This window comes from Poromitra crassiceps (assembly GCF_964638095.1).
Source record: "Poromitra crassiceps genome assembly, chromosome: 14".
NCBI classification, from domain to species: Eukaryota; Metazoa; Chordata; class Actinopteri; order Beryciformes; family Melamphaidae; genus Poromitra; species Poromitra crassiceps.
Window position 1 is genome coordinate 18477598 of NC_139633.1, and position 24772 is coordinate 18502369.

At 44.5% G+C, this 24772-nt stretch overlaps 1 protein-coding gene across 2 annotated transcripts in view; it reads right to left on the bottom strand.

Annotated features, from left to right (window-relative positions):
• Nucleotides 1-24772, bottom strand: part of dennd5a (DENN/MADD domain containing 5A) — a 45626-nt gene that overhangs the window by 15459 nt on the left and 5395 nt on the right. The window contains exons 2-9 of one of the 2 annotated variants that reach the window (XM_083651164.1): nt 12547-12618; nt 11601-11710; nt 10197-10896; nt 5279-5466; nt 3742-4053; nt 1478-1693; nt 827-1061; nt 346-435 (exon numbers count right to left, since the gene is read on the bottom strand). In XM_083651164.1, coding sequence (XP_083507290.1) covers nt 346-435; nt 827-1061; nt 1478-1693; nt 3742-4053; nt 5279-5466; nt 10197-10896; nt 11601-11710; nt 12547-12618 — 1923 coding nt within the window. The remainder of the gene's footprint in view (nt 1-345; nt 436-826; nt 1062-1477; nt 1694-3741; nt 4054-5278; nt 5467-10196; nt 10897-11600; nt 11711-12546; nt 12619-24772) is intronic. The other variant, XM_083651165.1, reaches the window with a different exon arrangement.

A 24772-nucleotide genomic window follows, 5' to 3' on the forward strand; every position in this document is an offset into this window, starting at 1 on the left:
ATGTTGAGTGATCACACCACCACATAAGGACCAGTGATAGCATAACATTGTTAATAGGATTCTGCTCACCAAGCCTAGTGTGGACTGACATGCTTGCAATGCATTGTGGATCTCACAGAGGAATCTGAATACATATATTTTGATAGGCAAAACTATATAACCTATCAAGTCTTCTGTATAAATCACTTTTTCATTGTGTTCTGTGGTGGAGCTGATAGTCACTGTGTGGACAAGATGAAAAGATATTAATCAATCCTCCATGAGTGTATCTGACATAATGCATTGCAAGCACATTCAGAGACTTGCCACCAAGGAATGTTTGAAGCAATGAGAACAAATGATTACTAAGGTGGGCCTCGTAGTTCTCTAGCCCAATGGGATGAGGTCCAGGGGCGACAAAATCGGCTTTTTCATATCGCTTTTTAATCAGGTTGTCTGCAAACAAGACAGCAGTTATGAGTCAGTTAAGTAGTCAGAACAGCTGTCCACGGTGGTCAACATTTGACACCATCTAACTCGTGTATGCTCACTATTGTGGAAAAGCGCGTTTCAGACTTCCCACACTCACTCGGGCATCAAATTTGAAGGTTTATAGAGACTTTTGTTTTCTTTTACTCGTGTCAAGTCAGGAAATACTGATCAAATCATTCATTTTTCAACTGAACACTGGCTATATATCACCTAATCAAAACAAATATCAAATATTCATCACACCTTCCGTCTGTTTTTCATTGTTTTGTCTTCTCTTATTGAAAACTAAAAAAAAACAAATTCTAAATCAAATAAAAACAAATATTCGTCACAGCTCATCACTCTTTTTGCTCACCCGACTCTTCGATGTTGGTGCATTTCTGGTACATGGAGGTGCGCAGAGTGGGCGTGCGCACGTTCAGCATGCGGACCTTATCCACACGCGAGTCAAACACCCTCAGCGTGTGCTCCTTGTCCTCGTCATCGTGGCAGAGGATCTTCCCATCGATGAAGGAGGCAAACATCTGAGTCTCCAGGAAACGAGACAGGAAGGGCAGGTAGGGCTCCGGCTGGTCAGAGAGGAAGGAGGCCTGCAGGGCAAAAATATATAGAAATATAATAATAAGTCAAAAGGTTGGAATGCATCAATCCCATTAGTGTGTGCCAATTACTCAGTTATACTTTACAATTTAATAGGGACGGTTTTCGATACACAATATGGGGTTCACAATTTGATACAACCACAATACGATGTAATAAATAAAAGTTCAATCATAACAAAGTGCAGAATCATGTTTATTTCAAATCATTGTAGCACTGGCTCGCTAGAATGTAAAGAACAATAAAAAATTGTCATTATAACAAGTTGCAATAATAATAACAAAATGTAACTAATATCGCAAATCTTTTTTTTTTGCCCCACGATACATACTGTCATATTTTTGGATTTCGGTACATTTGAATTTCGATATGCATGAACCCTTCACACCCAAGCGGCTGGTCTCACCTTGTCAAAGTTCTGCATCTGGTCTCGATTGGTGAACCAGGACTCCTTGTCGTGGCTGGGCTGGATGACAAACACCTCGTAGTCGGCAAACATCTGTGTGAAGCGGTTGGCGAAGACCTCGCGCACGTGGATGTTGAGCTGGTGCATCTTCAGCTCGTCCTCGTCACACTGAACCCGTATGTCTTTATTACTGCTGGCGTCATCTCTCACCTCCAGCTGATTTGCACACAGACATGCAAAACACAAAGGAACAAATAACAACATGAAGAAAAGATAGATAGAGACACTGCATGAAATAGGCCACGCCCATCACGGGGGAAAGCTCTCCATTCACTCCCATACACCAGCGTCATTTTCCTTGAATTAAACATAGCTAAAAGCTGTTGTGTGGTGGGCTGCGCAGACAACAAATGTAAAAAATCGCCAATTAAAGTTTTTTTGTACTCCCTAGCAAAACAAGGAAGCCATTGAGAATTGGCGAGAAGAAAAATGTGGATCTAAGTTGGAGTGTTCATCTTCTGTATATATGATCTTTGTGTGCAACATGCGACCATGCACGCGACATAGGAGAACGGCAGGATTGGGGGGGGGGGTATTTTTGTTTCCCCCAGTTTTGGGCGTGGTTTCTGAATGATGACGCTCTCCGCAGTGTCTCTATAGACAGAGACAGGGTACAACAAGGTTATGACTAGAGGCTTGATGAAGATGAAGTCCACTGTGTTTTCTTCATGTGATCTTATGTGACTGTTATCACAGGCAGCTGATGGAGCGGTGGGGTTATGGGTTATGGGAACGGAAGTGAAGGACATTTGTTTTGATTTATGGACCAACGCAAACTGAAACACACGTTCCTTATTTATCATGGCATCGTGGCTGCTTTGCATATGCCCGCACGAGCGGGTCAAAATAACACCGGCTACCGCTGTACAGTATGCCTGCAATAATGAGGAAGCAGAGAAACAAAGTCACAATCCAATGACATGACCTATATGACCCACTAACCTCATAAGATATCCCGATAAATCACTGCCTCGCTCCCTTCATTCCAACTGTGCAGTGACTTTAGATAAGAGTGAACATCTGTGAGGCCTGACCTTCTAGCTGGAAAGCTACACGCGCACTATCAGGCAATCCCTTCAGGGAAAGCTAATGCCGGCCACCAGGGCATAAGCTGATTAGGCTGCACATACAGAGTAGGGTTGTCAGAAGTATCGATAAAAATCAATACTAAACATTTGAAACGGATACAATCCTCATTTACAACAGGTATCGATAGTATCGATAAGTATCAATACAAAAAATTTGAAACGGATGAAATAGCACTCATTTGCAACAGTATGGTTACCAGCAGTGCTTTCTCTGAATGAAAAATCTAACATACTACTAATTTCTCCCTCCCTATCATTGGTGGGTATTTGTTGCTTTAACAGGCTCAGTGTTCTGATAGGCTGATGACTAGAGCAGGGGTCATCTGCTGTATAAGTCCAAAGTTTTAAAGTTTTTTTTAATCAGGCCTAGATTATGGAGAAGCGTATGTCTGTCCGTCCCATGGACAGACATGGTATCGGTATCGAAGTAGAAATTCTAGTATCGTGACACCCCTACTAATACAGAGACAGCTCCTAGTTAGCAGGTAATTCATCCATCCATCAGCCTTTAAACTAAGTGACTGTTCCATCACACGACTGTCTATTACCAACAGCTCTCTCTGAAATGTTCAAGGCTAATGGTAATTAGGCTGCACAGCAGCCAATTACAGCTGTACCTTCAGGCTGGTGCTCACATCACTCCAGCTGTGGGGAAGAGATTTACAGAGGAATCTCTCCAACAGTGAGCAACATTTCTACACTAACCGATGCAAAACATTCCAACTGAAATGACTTAAAGTTGTCTAAACAAAATCACAAAATAATTAGATATGGAAAGAGCAGAGATTGTAATTGAATTGCAGAGATTTGAATTTTGTTAAGCTCATATAGAACTGTTGAATTAAAAAAATTGATTTGTTGAATAAAATAAATAGAAATTTGCTTTTGTAAAGCTAATTTGACATTGATTGCAGGGGCTTCAACTTGAATGTGATTATATTATTGAATTTGACGTTTTTGCACTTTAGATATCATATATAAAGGTCTTGATTATTTGCATTTGCCAATGTTCTACGATTGTGACTCAAAGAACCGTAAATCACAATATATGATTTTACACTGTTGTTGTGCAGGCCTAACTCCATGTCAGATTTCCTCACTGGGAGAAGCTCTCACCTTCTCTAGACTGAGCCCTGTCCTCTTGACCAGCGCCTGCAGTCTGGCGATGGTTTCGTTCTCCCTCAGCAGGTAGGAGCTGAGCGGCGAGGCCAGGTTGCCGTTGCGCTTGTCGGACACCATGTCGACGGTGCGGAAGCCCCTGTATTTGGCCTGGCTCTCGCTGGAGCGAAGGTGCCCCTCAGGAGACACGCCAAAGGACATGAGCACCTCCGAGATCTCCTGGATGAACTCCAGCTTGTTGGGAAACTGGGGCAGGTCCTCCGGCAGCTCGATGAAGTGGTTGTCAATGTCCACAAAACACAAGTTAGCCTGAAATAAGACGGAGCCGTGGTCACAACATGATCATACTGGTGATGGTAATACCTGAAAAAGTTACAAGCCCTGCTAATATCACTACTAGTCCTGGCCCACTATGATGTGACTAGCAGCAACGGACTGTGGAATACTCCTGAATTACACCTTATGTACTCTGCATTTATAACCAGGGGTGTAGTGGTAAATATAGAGGTGGGTAAACTGTCCAACATGAGTCGTTTACCCACCTTGTTTCCCCTTCTGCCTCATTTCAAAGTGGTGGGTAAACTGTGTTTACCCCAGTGGGCAAGCCCACCCCCTTCCCTCTGAGGATGCAGAAGTGAATTGAAAAGCTGTAGTTCCACGAATGGTCACTAGGCGGCGGGGGCAGTAGGCATTCCCCCCATTCCCCCAGACCGAAACACGGTTTTGGTCTAAATAGCTAATTTCACCTTTTCATAACAACTGTAGGGGGGGGGGGGGGGTGGACATTTTTATATAACTCGCCCGTTTGGAGTCAAATAGATGATAGAAAAGGGGGTGATTGACAGATCGCCTGTCCAGTGATCATGCAGCTTGCCGATCACGGACCAATAGCAGGCAGAGCTGCGGCTCTGGAACTCTCATCTCACGTGAAGGTGCGGAAGGACTCAACCCATTCCCTCCCACTCTGCTGATGAAAAATCAAGATGGTGACACCCAAGAAGAAAAGAATCCTGGCTGTGCGCCATGGCCTGCATCACCTGTACATGAAAAGGGTGTGTGCGCGTATGCAGAACGGCTTGAGTAAAACTGCTTGTTGTGATCATAAATAACACGATCAAAAGGATGGTTGTATGCCGCCTTCAAAAAGGGACAAGACGGAATTCATCCACTGAAATATTGAGCAAAAATAATCAGTCAACTTTTGGAGTCTACCTCCCCCTTTTGGTTGAATTGGCAAAATGCCGAGCAAAACAAGTAATCACAAGTCTGCAGAGGTATTCATGCAGCCGTGAAATGAGGTCATCTAGTTTCACAACAGGTGTGAGTGAGGGCAGAACAGAACAGACCGTTTTACCTTGATCGCCCCCAGCTGACTTCCTGTTGCAGTGTTTGCTAAAACAATAGCTGACAGGAAATAAGCTTGCTTTCAAACTGTTCCCTAGCAACACAATTTATAGGTAAATGAATGAAACGGTAACCGCTCAAACACAATATAGGACGAAACTGTGATGAGCGTGTGTCTGTTTGAATGCACCTCCTGTGGCAGCTCTAGGTTGGTGCGGTCATCCTGTCCGTTGGAGTGCAGGCCCATAAGGTATGGCACGGGGGCGTCCAGGAAGTGGAGGAGGGAGGCGGGCAGCACGGGCACGTAGACATGCTGCCACTGGAACGGGAACATTAGGTTTGTGATGCTCTCGGCCACCGTCATCAGCCTCTGGTAATCTGTCTCACGCACAAAGTGAAGGGAGGAGAGGAAGAGACGATCACCAAATGAAAAGATAGACCAAATGGATGTTTTTTTTTACATTTCTGAGCTTGTTTTTAGGCTCAGTTATAAAGAGCCAAGTCAATCATAAGTACAGCTAACATGATGCTAAGTGATCACTTTCATCCCAATGTTTAGTTCAGTGACAGGATGACAGGGACTTATCGAGTCTTTTCAACATCATAATCAGGACATTGTCTGCAGGCCCAAATGCCTGCTCAAAGACACAATTAATGATAAAGTCAACAGGTATGCAATATTCTGGAACACACTACGGGAGAGAGAGCACAGATAATCCTCACAGACATTCTTTTATTAGTCACAATGATTTAGTCATCATGATTTAGTCATGATTTAGTAATACTGTAGCAGCGATTTAGTAATGTTGGCCTTTCTTTCTAGGAACTCAGTGGACTAACGTGCCAAAAGAGGAGAACACGCCACACCGTTACGGTCAGTGCCATGTGAAGGCTTTAATCTGCTTGTTTACATTATTCTCTCAGTGACCTGTAGATCTAGGAGTGGATTTGGATCAATGACCAATCTCGTTAGCTGTGATGACAGCCAGTAAGTGACCTCCTTCTGTCATGAGCTCATTCAGTGTCACTCGGTCATGCGGTCATGCTGCCAAACACTTAAGTCAAGTGTTAGCAAACATGTAAACCAGCATCTGGCCTCTCTTCGTCTAGCATTCTTGTGCTATCTATTATCCAGACCTATATTCAGCAGCTGCTCCGTCGCTGTCGCTATGGTGCCAAAATAACCACTCTTCCTTCTTTTGGCCTGGCTTGTGCTGGACAACCAGAACAGTCTCTCCCCCCCCGCCTGGGCCTCCCCCTCTTTCTCCCTCTCATCAGGCGACCTTTCCCAGGATGGGGACAGGAATACTAACATCATGCCTGTCTGTCTCCTCTTGTACTAACTAGGCCACAAGAAGCCATAGAGAGCCAAAGTGGAACGTCACTTCCTGCTTCAGCACAGTACCAGAGATTTTCATCCGCCATTTATTTTCCCATAGACATTTCATAAAATGCTTATAAAAATAGTTTAACCAAACGGTTCAGCTATACTGTATTTAGAAACAGGAGAGACCATAGAACATTTCACTCGGACCAAAACGGTTCAGTTTGCCTCTCTATTTCATCACATGAAACAGAGGTAAACACAAACACACACTGCGGCACGTCACACTTTTGTGCGTGCCCACGGAAACTCCTACCTTTCACCATCATCCTTCCCAAAAACACATGCAACACAATGAGAAAGAAGCCACCCTGTTCTCATCAAACAAACTTTCTCTTGTATGGAGAGAAGATTGGTAGCCATTTGGACTTGCATCCGTGCAGTATTGCAATGTACGCTAAACTATAATGGACATAGAGAAGTGAAACTGCTACAGATCTTCCTGCAGTTTGCTAAGTTGAACATATGGCTTGTTGTGAGAGAAATCTCTATCTGGAGTCCTTTGAACAGCTCCAGTCGGTACCTTGGCAATAGTGGAGATTATTTACTGATTTTGATCAGTTAATGTTTTCATTTGTTATTAAGCAAATGGGAAAACCAGCAAATCACATATATTTTGTAATTTTTTTTCCATAGAAGTAGTCCTCATTAACTAGATTTTGTTCCAGCATTTTGTGACCCTGGCTGCTGTCCCACGTTTGTCAGTGCAATTAGTATGATGAGCTGCATCATTTTGTGAATTCGAGACTCACAGACTAAAATGAAAATGACAGAATCTCTGGAGGAGAGGTAGTAAAAAAAGAAAAAGCTGACGCGTGTACAAATTTGATGAAGAGTGGAATTGTGGTGGGCAAGCAGCACTGATCCTATGTGGCCCTGATGTTTGTATTTATCCACCATGCTAAAGCAGAGCAGAACTAGCTCTGACAGTTAGCATAGTTTGGTCACAGACTCTTTCATTAATACATCAGATTTGGAACAGAGGGAGATCTAATGATCCTTACTGATGACTCAAGATAAGCTCATCACAACCTCCAGTATCTTAGCCCCGATGACAGAATGATGGGGGTAATGGTGAACAGTGATGCATGAGAAGCTCTGGGCAGGTAGGCAGGCAAAGCAGCAGATACTGATTATCTTTGTGGGGGAAAACAGCCAGGGAATTTTTTTTTAACAGTTATGAATTAGTGCTATTTTTAGCGCACCACACACGCAGTCATCTCCTTATTTGCAGAGCATCCCTTTCCCTTGCGTGTGTGTGTGTGTGTGTGTGTGTGTGTGTAGTGTTTTTTCCCTAACAATCCCTCATCTCTTCTCAGCGGAAAACCAGTAGGGCTTAACTCTCTACACAACAACACTCTTCACACACTCAGCAGTGATCAGCCTTGTGGGGAAGGGGGAAGAGGCATGATGTCACTTCCAACCAATAATAATCATCCTGCATCACTGCCATCCTTCTTGTCTAAGGTTGCCTAGCAACACCACGGCTCTGCCCCTTAAGAGCTTCTCCTCCGCCCCCCCCCCCCCCCGGCCTCTGGCGTTTTGTAAAGAATTTAGCTTTCCTCGCCCTGTAATGGATCCAATCACCACGCCAGCTCCAGCATCCTCTACACGTTCACACATTCACATCCATTGCACTCCTCCGGTGTTCAATACAGATTTGAGCATGACATACTGCAGTACAGAATGATATGAATGCAAACGTTTCTCTCATATTCAGTACAGTGTGTGTATATCTACGCTATATTAAAAGGGAGCAAGTGGGCAATGTTTGTTTACATTTTTGTCCGCCGGCCACAGCTGTGCCGTTTAACGTGCGATCGGGCTGAAACGTTCAAGGGGTGTAAAGAGCACCCGTGAGGGTGACCTGATGGAGCCGGATTTTTTAATTAGGCGATTGCCCCAATTACCTAATGATGTGATGTCATCAGTGATGTCATCCGTCCTGGCTGAGGCTATATAAGTCCAGTGATGATGTCACCAGTGATGTCATAGAGGCGACAAAATGACACGCATCATATATATATATATATAGATATATATCTATCTATATATATATACATAAAGCAAATATAAAGCATATGTATATAGCAAAGTATGGTTTGCATTAGTCTAATCTGTATTTAGCAATTACTATTCATGGATGAATATGGGGATCTCTCTCTCTCTCTGTGTGGGTTTAGATTTTAGAATGAAGGAAAACAAAGAGGGACTGATCACAGAAACCAGCACACTGCTGTATGCCAGCCTGTTCACCCCAGCAGTTCAAATGGGCCTCACACACACACACACACACACACACACACACACAGGTCCTGGCAGTGGGCGCTGCCTGTGACGGGGGAGCGGATGTACATTAACTACATTTACACAAGCTAGAGCTCACAGGCCGTTTCTTTAATGGAAGCACTCAACAGGTTCCATCATCTGCTGGATAACAGATAGCTGCACTGAGCATATCATATATACTAAGCTCTGTCCCTACACAACAGCTGTCATTAAGATTCATATCTAAAGATTTCTTTAAGCCATATTACAGAATAAAACTCTAGTGATAACATGAGGCGTCATATTTCCTCTCCAGTGTATTCATCTGTCACGCCTAGTATCCTGCTGAAGGACACCTTGCCAAGAGCACAACGAGCTGATTGAACACAAGATTGACACAACATTGAATCATATGATGTATTATTAGTATAATATGGCCAGAGATAAACACCCTTTTCTTCAGCTACAGCTCCAACAATTCAAGTGTCACCCAGAAAATCTAAAGGCTTTATGAACATCTTCTCAACATAACGTTAATGGAGACACTAGAATGACTAAAGAATTCAAGCTGCTTACTTTTCCTCGAGGACGAACACGGCTACACTTCTGAAAACCTCTCAGCAACATTGCCCGTCAGAGGCGTTTCCCATCATGTTGATGCAACAACCATTCATCGTAGGTTCTCTCATTTCTAAAACAATGACGGGCTATGGTTACATTTCTACACGAGCTTTGACATCATTGCTAATTTAGCAATGATGATGACAAAACTAATGTGGTGGACAAGAACCGCTCCAAACTCTTCTCTTAATAGAACCTCTTCCTTAAGATAAGCGCATAACAATCTGAAGGTTAGACACCTGACAGACTGAGAAAACAATTGTGTTCTTCATAAGTTATCTTTTAGGAGCAAAAGTATCTTTATGATCAGCGCTGACCTCAAGGCTCAGCTCCTTCACATCTGAGCTAGCCACACAATTGTAGCATAATTCTAGTACTGTAGCGGTTTTCCACTGAGTTGTGCTGAATCTTACACAGGGCATTTTATATCGTTTGATATGCTTTGGTCGGAGATGTTTTGGTCGGCTTCGAACACTAAACATATGATTTTATGAGATCACTTTGCTGTATGTCCACTTGAAATTCCCTGAAAGTAGCTGTTATGCATAATGCATTAGGTTATCCTGCTCTCCCACTCCAACTCTTCATAATATATGTATGTGTGTTGCGGGTGTATTCTGTTCACTACATATCATTCTGATCCAAATGCAAGCCTGACCACTTCGCTCCTTGGTTTTGAAAAGCTGATAATGTGAGCAAAATATGACTTCTGTGTTGGGACCTGTCACATAATGCATTCCTGGCTTGACCGGACGATAAAAGCTGCATTAACAACAACAACGCGTAACCGTAGCCGTGGCACTTCAGCCATGGAGGCCTAGTAGTAGCTACTTACGCTGTGAGTAGAGCAGGATCTGGATCTCCAGCAGGGCACAGGTGAACAGCTGAAGGACGTTCTCCACCCCCAGCAGATCAAACATCTCGCCGAGCGCAAATTCAAAGAGCGGCAGCTCGGCCGTGCTGGGCCTCTGGCACACCACCGGCCCGTAGACGCCGGAGAACTTCAGGGAGCGGCCCGAGGGCGGCAGGGGAACCTCGTAGAGGATGTTGTAGATGTAGCTCTCCAGGGGGAGGGGCGGCGGCTGGGGGGAGGTGACGGCCTGGTGGAGCTGCTGCAGGACCTTCCTGCTCGCCTGGGTGAAGGCCATGGGCGCAATCAGGCAGATGCACTTGGACACGTACAGCGTGTCGCGGCTGATGTCGTACGAGTTGAAGCGCTGCAGGCGGGAGATGGCGGGCGCGGCGTGGAGCGTGTGCTGGGGCTGCGGGTGCGGGCGGGGCAGCGAGTGTCGCGGCCGGTCCTCGGGCGCTCGCGGCGAGGTGGGGGTGTGCAGGATGTCGTACTGCTCGGCGTTGTGCATGTGGTAGAGGGTCTGCATGGCGCTGCAGATCTGCTTGCTGGTCACCTCCTCGAAGAAGGTGAGGGCGAAGCCGTAGGTCCGAGAGCCGTCCTCTCTGGTGATGATGAAGGAGTGGAACTGAGGCTCCCGAGAGTCAACCTGCGTGCGGAAGGCCAGGCCCTTTGGCATACACAGCTGAGGGAGGACGCAGGGAAAGAGTGCCGGGTTAAACAAGGCAGACGGAGAGGGGTGTGAGACTCTAGCACAGGGGTGGGCAACAGGGGTGGGCAACTGGCGGCCCGCGGGCCACATGTGGCCCCCGACCTCACTCAGTGTGGCCCCTGGGTCAAAAATGACAAGGCAGACGTTTTGGGTTAGATCACCCAAATCTGTTTTTATTTTACTGTACATCCCAGAACATGGCGCTTATGGCGTTAGCATTGTCCATCCACATACTGTTTAACGTTAGCATTTGAGCTAACGCTATTGTAACAAACTATCCAGGATGCACTTTGCACATGCACATTACTAATCTGGTTAATATGACATATTTGGGTGATGTACCCCATCAAATTGCTGTAGCGGGCTGTTTTAAAGCTAGAGCAGAGTTTCTGGTGTCATCTGAATGGAAGAATTACTAAATTTGAATATGAAAAATATAAATGTTGGTATAATAAACTTTGATTACCAGTCCTTTTCATCAGATTAGTAGCTGTATTTGGGAGTGATGGTGATACAGTAGGCTACTGGTGGAAGTGCACGGTCACAATCTGGCCCTCTGGTAGCGAGGACATTTTTTGTGGCCCTCTCTATCATCAAAGTTGCCCATCCCTGCTCTAGCAGAACCTTGTTTAATCTTGAAAATGATAACTGACAACTATGTAGAGTAGAGATCATACCATGCCAACTGCATCCTGGTCAAATGGGCTCCACTCCACATTCTCTGGATAGTGCGCGAGAACTTTGGATTTAAAGGTTCTTCGCAGTGGACTCTGCTCAAAATTCTCACCTGAAAGAGAAACAGATCGAGCAAGACAAAAAGGAGGAAAGGGGTCAGCACAGGAAACCAAATAACAGACAGAGGAGAGGGAGCAGAGGGACATTGAAGTCTTATCAGAAGCAGGCTTGAGGTGCTGCAGGCACACCTCCAGAGGAAAAGAGCAAGTCAGCATTTTCATCTTGAGAGGAAGACTGCATTGCATCATATTAAAGCTGTCATCCGCATCCTCTTTCTCCTCAATTATGGATCACAATCACGATCAAATACTCCTACAGATGGCAGCTAATATTCCAACGTTTTAAGCCTAATGTTGAACAAGCCTAAGTAAGAAAAGATCGGCTTTAACGTGGATGCGTCCCGTGACAGCTTTAATGGCAATGCAAAGCAACTTGCAAAATAATCCATCGAAAAAGAAGCACAAATCAAGTTGATTGGAACCCAGCGTGAAAGCAGAAGTGATGCAAGGAAGGCAGCACTGAAAAGAGTCATTCAGAGTGAAGGGGGAGAGTCAACATTGACCAAGCAACACCAGTGCAGGCAAACACCATGTGTGTGTGTGTGTGTGTGTGTGTGTGTGTGTGTGAGAGAGAGAGAGAGAGCGCGAAACAGAAGCAGTGATTGTCAAATATTGGCTTGTTGTTCAGTTGCTGCTGAGGGGAGTGAGGGAGAAGAGGGACGAGAAATCAGAAGGGCACAAAAACAGAAAGCAGTGACAGTCCCCACACCTGTGCAGAATAGAACTGTGCCGACAACAAAACAGGGCTGCTGTGAAAGGTTAAAGGTTAGAAGCTGAGCTCAGGTTAACGGGGGGAGGAGTGTGTGTGTGTGTGGGGGGGGGGGGTTACCTTCATCTGCACTCGCCAGGTTTCCTCTGGCCCCATCTCTGAATTTAGTAGCCTCTATATACTGGCATAAAGCTACACAACAAACGAAAACAAAAGTATTAATAAAAGCTGGGTTCTGGGCGGGCAGCGCATCACTTTTCAATAGGCGCTGTGCAATAGAGAACCAAAGTGAAACGTCACTTCCTGCTTTTCTCCCTGTACCAGCGCTGAAAAAAAATATGAATGGCGGTGAACGGAGAATAATGTGTTTTTTTTTTATCCCGTTTGAATTGTCAAACAATCAAAAAAGAATGCGATCAAAAGAATGGGATCAAAAAAGTTACGTTATTCTCCGTTCACCAACAGTCTGATATTTTCAGTGCTGGTACAGGAAGAAAAGCAGGAAGTGACGTTCACTTCGCCTCTCTATAGAGACACAGCCTGACATTCTGCTCCCAAAGATCTGTTGTGGGAGAAGGTTGCATACAGACAGGTGGGTATGCTGCTTCAAGCCAGCTGGTGGGTCATGATAAGAGAGTACTGTGTTGAACTTGTGTAATTCCTCCTCTCTTGGAGATCAAGATCAATCATATTTCTCTGGTATGGACTCTATGGGGGTACGGTGGTGCAGTCGGTAGCGCTGTCGCCTCACAGTCAGAAGGTCCTGAGTTCGATTCTCGCCTGGGACACTGAGCGCTGTGGTTGTGTTCCCCCCCATATCTTCAGTGCCTACTGCCCAGGTGGGGTATCTCGTCGTAAGGGCCTTTCTCTCTGTGTGGAGTTTGCATGCTCTCCCCGTGCTCCCCCAGGGGGTTCCTCCGTATATAACCCCCCCATTAAAAACATGCAGAAGATCAGATCGTCATCGTCATCCGACCAGTGACGACAACATCCGAAGTTGGTCCCCGGGCGCTGTACGAGAAAGCGACCACTGCTCCTGGCCTGCCCCCCGGAGGAAAGGACATGCCTGGATGGGTTAAATGCAGAGGACACTTTTCACCGGCCACCGTCAGCATGAGTGTGTTGTGGCCGCATACATGTATTGTGGTGTTCGTGTGACATGGTGTTATGTGCTTTTTACTGCTGTGTTTAATGCGTATTGTTGTTTTGTTGCATCTCATTTAATTGTCGATTTAATTGTAGTTTTATGTGCTTTGTTTTTAACATGTTTGATCTTTTAGCCCTCCTCCCTTTTCCCCTTATGAGGCAGGCCGACATTGTAAATAAGAATTTTGTTCTTAATTGTCTCGCCTGGTAAAATAAAGGTAAAATAAATAAATAAAATAAAAGACGGGCTTGTCCGTTACGAGAGAGAGAGTCCCCACATACACACCAGAAAAGAATAAACCAGTATTATTGTGAAAAAAAAGGCACAAAATCAGTTGGATGACCAGAAGAAGTTCAATGTCGGTGATGGATGATGGCTTCATTTTAGACTATGAGCAAAAATCTTGAGCAATCCCTTTCTTTCTGGTCAGAAAGTCTTCTCTAGAGGTAAGTAACATCTTCCCTAGAGGTAAGTAACAGCACAAGTCATTTACAACGGGATAACGTGACAGTTCAACAAACACTTAACATTGTGCCTTTTTTATTCAGGATGTGGCAAATTGGCGAAATATGTGTGTCCTTTTCAGCAGACAGTCATGGGTTAGGCTGCAGAGAATGGCTGCTCTTATACTAAAGACAGACCGGCCCTGGGGTTGACTGAGTTATGATCTAACATTTTACATAACAAAGAACCTTTATGCTAGACTGTGCCTTTTGATTTCCTCCCTATCTATGCCATTATGTAGCGGTGAAACAGACTTTCAGAGTGACAGGCCGGTCTGAAACTGCTCTGAAACACCTTATGTTCCAACACAGGGCTCAGCCAGTTACAGTACTTGCTATTGTGTTGACACTTCCTGTGACAGTACAGTACTAGTGAGCAGGTAAAACAGACGGTGTTTTGAACAGGAAGTCATAACACAACTGGGTCAAGTGGGCGGGGCTACATAAGGTGAATACAGTAGTAGGCCTTTCTCTATTGGACGTTTGAGGTACCATGCCATGTTGTTTGGGCAGTGGATTATCTTTCTTTTTAAATCTGCCCTTACAGTAATATGACTCAGTGATGATGACTGATGACATACACAGAGAGAGAAGTCAGGATGACTCTTGCAAGTGTCCCCCCTGATGATGACTGAATTAATTATCCGTCATGTTTGTTTGAACGTCATTTATCCTGGAGTCCTCTTCACATGAATGATAAGCCATCTTCTCTTCTCTCACCGCGAGGTAGAGTCAAAGACCATGGGATTTCAAGCAAGATGGCCCAACTTCTACTCAGTTCCTGTCATTTTGTAGGAAAAATGAATGCAAGGTCAATGGGGTCACGCTCCTGTATGTACAAGCTCATTAAAATTCCATCCACTGTGCTTCATCCACAGCAGTGTTTCCCCCACCGTTCTACAACGACGCCCCCGCCAGGCCAGAGGAGGAAATGCATTTTTCCCCCCGATTTTTTTCCTGCTCTCCCCAAAATTTCAATAAACCTTTATGGCATATTATTACAATACAACAATACTGGTGTTGACAGTAATAGAAGATGCCAAATCATTCATAACAATAAAGCATTTTGCCAAAACGTGTCAATGTGTGTCGTTGCCTGGGAAACGCACATCCCACAACACAACTGTTCGCATCGCATCCCATAATAGTATGATGATACTTGGGATGCCATTGCGAACATAGATGCGAACAGGTTAGCTAAAAGTTTAGCGTCGCCAGCGAGGGCCCCCACCGTTGCGGTCGGGGTACGTTTCGGAATCCCTCCAGGCCTGAAATTTCTTCTAGGGGAAACACACAAAGTACAGTTCAATAAGCCTCAGTCAGCTTGTACAGGAGCAGGACCATTGACCTTGCATTCATTTTGGCCAAACTTTCCAGAGCTACTATGAGGAACAGCATGGATTATGCTGAGAAAGAACTCTACCAATCAACACCATCATTGGTAAGTAGCAAATAGGGCTAGACTTAAAGAAAATGGAACTATCCCTTTAACAACATACAAGTCTGCCTGTGTACATTAGTACACAGGTTGAGGAGAGTGGAGCAAACCTCTGCAGGGGTGTTACATCTTTAAATCTTGAAGGATTAAGTGCCTTGACTGCCTTCATTGTCCTGGCCTACTTACTCCTGTCTGCAGTTTAAATATGAAAGTAACCAACAGATTACATCTGCTGGTTACTTTCATATCCACTTTCATGAGTGAGTGTGAGAGAGTGAGTGAGTGAGAGAGAGAGAGAGTGAGAGTGAGAGTGAGAGTGAGAGTGAGAGTGAGAGTGAGAGAGAGAGAGAGAGAGCTATGATTAGTCAGCAGTATGGTGACATTTACACAAACCAAACCCACAAGTGACAATACTACATGATAGGAAAAGGTTTGAATTAATGAAAATGGACTCTTCTCACTAGGTAGCATCTCTGAAATCTCTGTAAGTCCATCAAATGTCCTGGTTTTGTGACGTGTTACATTTTTGAAACCCCAGAAGAGCATTCTGACTGGTCCCACACCATGTCACACAAACACACTTATTTTGTGATTTAGTGAGTTATCACTGACGAAGATTTTTTGTTTTGTTTTTGGTCGCTTGAGTGTTTTTGTGCGGCTAGATTGGCAACTCAATCAGTACAATTTTCATAAAATTCCCACTAGCGTGCTAGCCTCCTAAATTGGAATGACAGTCACTGATTGCGTATCTGTCTTTATATTTTGTCAGGGGTAGCAAATACTCGACATTTTCTCCAGACCTACAAAATGCATTTATTTTGTAATCAAGGTTTGCAAGCAAAAACAAGGAATTTGCAAATGGTAACATTGGCACTTTATGGGTGTGGGACCAACAGGCAAAGACATTATTTCCTTGATGTGTATTTTTATACTAGTTTCCATGTCCACACGGAGACGAGTTTAGGTGTATCCGCTAAAGTTTTTTGTCATATAGACGTTTCGTCCAGATGGAACTGCGTTCTGGGACTATACGTTCTGGGAGTATACGCTAATTTTTCAAAACGGGTCCCAGAGTGATTAAATCTGAAGACGCCACCCTTGCATTTCCGTGTTTACAACCCATACGCATCTTTCCTGAAACGATGACGCCATAGCCCCACCTCTCTCCACCAGCAACAATAACAATCATGGCAGTAGCTACTGAGCCTGTTGGGGATCTTGCAGCAAAATATAATGCTCCTCTATTACCACCGTCAGCAACAAGTGGAGGACACGGAGAACAGCGTGTAGAACATCCTCAGGGCTCCACACAGCTGACTCTTCCCATCCACCCCCTCCCTTCATCGGATATTTCCCAGAAGGCTTAGCGGCGGCTACATTTTTACAATAACACAAACAAAATCAGGCTTAACGTGTTAGATAGAAATTATATTTATTTTTAATACAACATGCAATTCTGGAATATTTTAATATTGGACAAAATGAAATGAAATGAAATGTAAACCCTGAGTGTAACCGACATACTCTCTTGCCCTATATATAGCCCTCGTAAATACAACGTGAATAGGGAAGTGAGAGGTTTGACGAACACAGGTTGCACTGTGATGTCTGTGATATCCCGCTCGTGTCCACTCCAACAAGACTTTAGCTTACTTGACGCGACTTTTTCAATGAAAACACATTTATGCCATGAGTTTATATAATGTATATTTATGTTGCATCATTTAGCCTGTGCTGTGATGTGCAGGAGCGGCCAATAGGCTGGGATGTGTTTGCAACATGTCTAAAGATCATGGAAGTGGATGATATCAGGAACGTCACCGATAGTTAACGTTCTATATTGTAGGCTACAGGGAGACCATCAGCCCTGCTTAACAGCTCTGCATTTGCCTGTATACTGTAGGTTTAATCATTTTATTCATCGACATGGCAAACCTCCCCGCAAAGCCAAGGGTTTCAGCTGCTCGCTACAGTGAGATACACATTATAGACTGTGCGCCCCTAGAGGTTGTATGCCATTATTGACGAGATTGTCTTATTCTCTGTTATTCTACAGCGGTTTCAGTGGTATTCAGTGGTTTCATGTGGATACACACATTTCTTGAAACGATTCCATGTTTATGGAAAACTTTTCTGAAACGAAAAAAAAAAAGATCGCTTCCGTCTCCGTGTGGACATGGCATATTTACCATTTTCTATTTCTCCATGTGTTATTGTTGAGTGGATTAGTGGCCTGTGTGGACTGAAATGTGTTGACTTCTATGCTGGTCTGCACAAAGCAAATTTACTTTGAATTTGGTTTGACAATGAAAAGCTTACATTCTATTCTATTAATATTGATGTCTCATTTCAGGTCTGTGTGAAGCCTTGTGTGATGAGCTGATTTGTCTCCTTTTTGCCGTATTTGCTGTGACCACAGAGGCCTGATGACATGCTAAGAGGCTATTTATCTGTAGTGGCGGTGAGTTGGGTAGATGACAACAGGGTTATGATTGCACAATCAGTAAAAGGAGTGGAAATATTTGTTATGCATGTACAGCATTATTATGCAAAAGAAACTGATAGCAATGAGATGCCAAATGTCTTTGGTGGTGATAAGCACAATTCAAGCTATAGCCAAAATAAAACTTACGACAAACAAGTCTTTTATATCATTATAAATATCGACCATAGAACCAGATTAACCCTGCCAACATTAGATGCTACCCCTGTCTTGTTGTCCTTAGCGTGTGAATTTGAAAATGGGACATATCTTGTATGAATAATAGAGATCGACCAATATTCTTGTGTCTGTATCCTCAGTTATTTTCCTTTTCATAAAGTCATCAGAATTGAATGTTTCATGGCTACAGTTTATGCTGATGCAGAATTTGCATAAACTACACCCACAGACTGCACACAGCAGCAGGCCTCTGTGCTACCACAGGAAAGCATCTTACATAGGAAAATAAGCGCCTAATTATGGCAGAAGATGTATGTGTAAAAGATGCATGTAAAATAAAGGAAGTTCTTTACCAAATTAAGAAAATATCACACAGTTTCTAAAGCCTAAAATCAATATGTCACTATGACGTCTCTCGCTCAGTCTGGACGAGTAGTGTTGACTGTATTATTAGCCAGCTGGCTGCAGTGCTGAGCATCGTGACATGGCTGAGCAGTTTGGTGTTGATGCAGTGTGGAGCTTGTACCATCCAGCATCCCATTATGGAGACTTAACACCATAGAGACAGAGAGAAAAAGAGAGAGAGAGAGAGAGAGAGAGTGTGTGCGCCTATGTGTTTATGGTACTATGGATCCATGTAACATGATGCCCCCATCTGATTGCTGTTGTCTCATTCCATGAGTTTAGTCAACTTGATTAAATCGTGTAAACGGGCCATTTTCAATTTCTCCCATGTCCATAGGCTGTTTTCTCATTAGAGATCTTTCACTCATTATTATAACATTTGAAAGTTTCTTGGTGTCTCTCGTTATAACGAGATATGTTGGTATCTCATAACGAGAAATGTGTATCATTATAATGAGATACTTTCCTCCTTCATACACCATTGACTTTAATAGACCTAGTTCATGGCTTGGTCTATTCCAGTTTGCCAGGTTATGCACTAGAACAGGGGGAGGACAGAGAGTATGCAGGTTTTCATTCCAACTAAGCACTACAGCAGATGATTTCACATCTTCTTAACACATTTTCAATCAGAGAGAAGGAAGGAACCATCAATGAAATCACCTTGTGTAGCGTTTCTCTTACAGCGCATGGCTGCTCACCCGTGCAGCCAGAGATGACACATTGTTTTGGCCCTCCTGTGCTCAGCCCATACTCCATCACACCCACCATGGCCCTCCTGTGCTCAGCCCATACTCCATCACACCCACCATGGCCCTCCTGTACTCAGCCCATACTCCATCACACCCACCATGGCCCTCCTGTGCTCAGCCCATACTCCATCACACCCACCATGGCCCTCCTGTGCTCAGCCCATACTCCATCACACCCACCATGGCCCTCCTGTGCTCAGCCCATACTCCATCACACCCACCATGGCCCTCCTGTGCTCAGCCCATACTCCATCACACACACCATGGCCCTCCTGTGCTCAGCTCATACTCCATCACACACCCACCATGGCTCTCCTGTGCTCAGCCCATACTCCATCACACCCACCATGGCCCTCCTGTGCTCAGCCCATACTCCATCACACACACCATGGCCCCCTCCTGTGCTCGGCTCATACTCCATCACACCCACCATGGCCCTCCTGTGCTCAGCTCATACTCCATCACACACACCATGGCCCTCCTGTGCTCGGCTCATACTCCATCACACACCCACCATGGCCCTCCTGTGCTCGGCTCATACTCCATCACACCCACCATGGCCCTCCTGTGCTCGGCTCATACTCCATCACACACCCACCATGGCCCTCCTGTGCTCGGCTCATACTCCATCACACCCACCATGGCCCTCCTGTGCTCGGCTCATACTCCATCACACACACCATGGCCCTCCTGTGCTCAGCTCATACTCCATCACACACACCATGGCCCTCCTGTGCTCGGCTCATACTCCATCACACCCACCATGGCCCTCCTGTGCTCGGCTCATACTCCATCACACACCCACCATGGCCCTCCTGTGCTCGGCTCATACTCCATCACACACCCACCATGGCCCTCCTGTGCTCGGCTCATACTCCATCACACCCACCATGGCCCTCCTGTGCTCAGACCATACTCCATCACACCCACCATGGTTCACTCGGCTCAGAAATAATGGCATGGCTTAACGGAAGGAGGGATGTAACTCTCCCATCGGAGCGCTCAACTCATCTGAAGCATCGATTGCCCACAGCAAAAAGTGGTGAGAGGACATCGTTAACATATCAAAATAGCTCAGCAGCAAAAACATGAACACTTACTTATTCACCTGGAGATGCTGACGCTGACAAAACACAAACGCTCACTCCTAGCTTCAACTCACAGCCTTCAGAGGCTCAGAGCGTACACTCCCAATATGTGTTTATCTCTATAGGATAAACCTTCACACTGCATGTTTCTTCACATAATGGCATACTATTTTACTAGGAATATTGCTAGCATTCCTCAGTCAAATCAGTGGATAATGCACACAACCTAGCTTGTTAGCTTGCTGCTGCCAGAAGTAAAACAAGCGCACCTCTGTGATCCTGTGCTGCAAGTTCCAGCCTATATCATGCCAGCATCTTTAGCAAAACCATGAAAGTCGAGGACAAAAAGGCATGGAATGTCACACTGGTCTGATGTTGCAGGAGGGCCTGACCGCCTCAGTTCACACAACATCTGTTGGCAGCCACAGGATTGGAGAGACATGCAGAAAGGAGAAAGCTGCATGGAGCAGATAGTGTCCTGCAGCCAGGAATGTGCACGTTTAATTGCTCCGCCTCGATGGGAACGTATGCAAGTTCGACCAATCACGAGGGGCAGAGCCAATCTCTCCCTGTTGATTGACAGCCACTAGTAAAGACTCTATGCCAGGGATACTCAACTTGCTTTGCCTGGGGGCCACTTTTGCAAAATGACAGGAGGCAAGGGGCTAGTCAATAAACATTAATATTAATTTTTCTGTAGCAGATTGTAGGATATTGGGGTGTCAGCCGGAGTTTAGTCTCACATTTTTTTGCATAGTTAATACATATACTGTAAGTGCCTGGGTGGCGAGCAGACAGCCATATTTCACAATTTAGCTGGAGCTCAGTCAAATTTTATTTAACCTTAGTTTTCACTGTGAATTAGGAAATTGTCGGGGGGCCACTCTGCACCCTATCGCGGGCCGCATCTGGCTCCCGGGCCGCAAGTTGAGTATCACTGCTCTATGCAAACCACGGACACCAGAACTGAGCAATTATTACTCTCTCCTCCCCTCTGACCCGTGCCGAGTCCAGCAGAGGGAGAGAACTGTGCCCCCCGGCCCCCCCGCAGGAGATCATCTTTAGCATCCGGGTTGGGAAATGAGAAACAGAAGGTGAGATAACCCTCCTCCTCTCTATTGACAAAAAAAACCACTCTGCGCACACACAGTACACATCAAATATGAATGAGCTGCTACCGTTTAACACTGAGCATGCTACAACAAGTAAGCACCAGCAAAACCATGAGAAACAAAGTACAAATACATTTGCAGGAAGTAAATGATATGCCAACAATGCATTTTATAGATTAGAGAGTGGGAAAAAACTGCCGTTCAGCCTACTACCATACTGAGTGGTTTGCTAGTTGAATGAAGAAGATTGCTGGGTAAAGGTTTAGCCCAGATCTATATAATCAAATTCTGTGAACCACAGAAGAGGACAGAGAGAAAATAAACCCGGTTGTGTTTACATTGCCCTCGATCTCAAAAGAGCGTTTCCTGTTCCACTACAGCTCTGATGAGTATCGTGTCTGGTTTCCTCACATAGTCAACTTCTTTAGAACTCACTAATGTGTTTTGTGATGTGATGATTGTGAAATGAAGCCTAGCTCAAAATCATGATCACGACGATCAAGCAAATAATTTGGTTGATTCTAATTGTGGTCTATTTTCAAACAGCCGGTCATGCATTTTAGCACATTGTTTATTTCCAATGCAGTGATGTTTGAAAATGACATGGTACTTTTCCATCCAGTTTTCAATAAATGCCCCTCCAAGCCAATTATTTCACTGTTCATTGGTCATATTTATGCAATAACGGTGACTCGTTGACCTCAGTTCACTTAAATGTGTGGAAACGCCACATGGTTATATTTTTCATTTTGAAATTCGCTGGGGTTTATTTCTCCATGAGCCCTTACAGACATAAGAGACATGGATGAATTGTGACAGAACATCTGTAAGGGAACCAAAATCATCCCCTAAAATCAAAATCAATAACAGAAAGGACTCAGCTAAAGGATTGTGAAGCTAAAGGGGGAACTGTTCTGTCTGCACACTCCGCTCAAGAACAGCTCTCTTTTCCCTGTCAAACACAGTGGGGGACAAGTCATGTGACCCGGCATGAACTGCCTTCCACTGTGACTGTGAAGTGGAAATGGATCCGGCCCATTTCCTCCTCAATAGAAGCGGTGGGATGCTCTCTGCCTCCTGGCGGACTGCCTTCCTCAGCACAGCACTGCACTGCAGACAAGTAGGCAGACTGAAAGGTAGACTCTAATAGACTGCCTTCCTCAGCACAGCACTGCACTGCAGACAAGTAGGCAGACTGAAAGGTAGACTCTAATAGACTGCCTTCCTCAGCACAGCACTGCACTGCAGACAAGTAGGCAGACTGAAAGGTAGACTCTAATAGACTGCCTTCCTCAGCACAGCACTGCACTGCAGACAAGTAGGCAGACTGAAAGGTAGACTCTAATAGACTGCCTTCCTCAGCACAGCACTGCACTGCAGACAAGTAGGCAGACTGAAAGGTAGACTCTAATAGACTGCCTTCCTCAGCACAGCACTGCACTGCAGACAAGTAGGCAGACTGAAAGGTAGACTCTAATAGACTGCCTTCCTCAGCACAGCACAGCACTGCAGACAAGTAGGCAGACTGAAAGGTAGACTCTAATAGACTGCCTTCCTCAGCACAGCACTGCAGACAAGTAGGCAGACTGAAAGGTAGACTCTAATAGACTGCCTTCCTCAGCACAGCACTGCAGTGCAGACATGGACAGGCAGACTGAAAGGTAGACTCTAATAGACTGCCTTCTTCAGCACTGCAGACATGGACAGACAGACTGAAAGGTAGACTGACTGCATCGTCAGTTTAATCAAAATACTAGTTGCTTTTGTGGCGTGCAGCAGCCTGAACGCTCTTTAAAAGACTGCCTTCCGGGTTCCAGTGAGCAGAAAGCTCTATTACCCTGAGACAAGCTCCGGTTAGGTCTGTTAGGTCTGTTAGGAGGTCTGTTAGGAGGTCTGGCATGGAACGCTGGCCTTGCCTCGTTGTCCTGTGAGGACATATTTACAGTATCAGCACAGCCAAAGTCGTCAATGTGAAGTCTATGTTGGGTTATGAGAAAATAATTCCAAGTTGAGCTGTTGGATACTGGGTATGGATGGATATTTTGATGAAGAGGCGTCATCTAACCAACACTGTAGCAGACATTTTTGGCAATGTGAATGACAAGTTATAACTACAGCAAGCTGTCGCTGCCTCCCACGATAGAGCCGGTGCTATCTGTCAAACGATTCTTTTTGTTTTCTCTCCAAATAATGAAACTGGAGCTTTCCTTTCAAAGATCAATTGTGTTTAAAACCTTGAATGCTCAAGGCCTCGACATAAGTTAATGAGTTAATTATCTCAAAAAGTACCCATAATGGCATAATCAAAGAGATGCAATTAACTTAGAATTTGATCAGTTGATATGAGATGTTCAAATTAGTAGGTAGTTTGAATTTTTATCGGGTGTTAGCAGTCCATGTCCGAGTTGCTAACAATAACCAGCAGCCAACCTTTATTCGATTTATGATGAATTAAATAGAATTGACAGCTGCTCATTTCACACTGACACGAAACAGCCTTTTATCTTGACTCGGGATAATCTCAAGTAGCCTAAATTATAACATAAGCATTGTGTAAATCATATGAATCCTTTATGAAAGCCTTTAAAAAAAAGGTACAAATCTGAGTCATCTTAGCGACTGCTGAATTATATTTTAATTTCTTATTTGGCCTGTGTAGGTGAACATGAGGTAGGTCTAGTATTACAGCCCCAGCCAGTGTATTATTCATAACCTGTCTCTTTGGAACATGGATGTATTAATGCTTGGCAAAACTGCTGCCATTCCAAAAAACAATGTTCAACATGAAACATATGATGCAAGACACTGACATAGTGCAAGCTATAAGAGGCCTACATTTCAAATCACAAGTTCAGGAAGTCCTGCGGCACCTGTATAGACGTTTTCAATTGACAACATAAATATTCGAAATTGCCCCTGGCTTACTTCCTGTTGCAGTGGTTTTTAATACAATAGCCGACAGGACATAAGCTCGGTTTCAAAACTGTAAAAACTTTCAAAACCTAGCAACACAATTCCGTGAAAACCGTCAATTGCTCAATGGCTCACTCGTGCAAATCAACTTCCTTCAATTCAGCTATGATTTTTAATTCACAGCATGGGAGAAATCAGAAATGGCACTTTCATGTCTTCTAAAGGTTATTTGTCATGCCCTAACTTTAGGCTATAGTACCGTACTATTAAAGAAACATTTATGACCTTAATCAAAATAACAGCATCACAAACTTGAGCTTAACTTA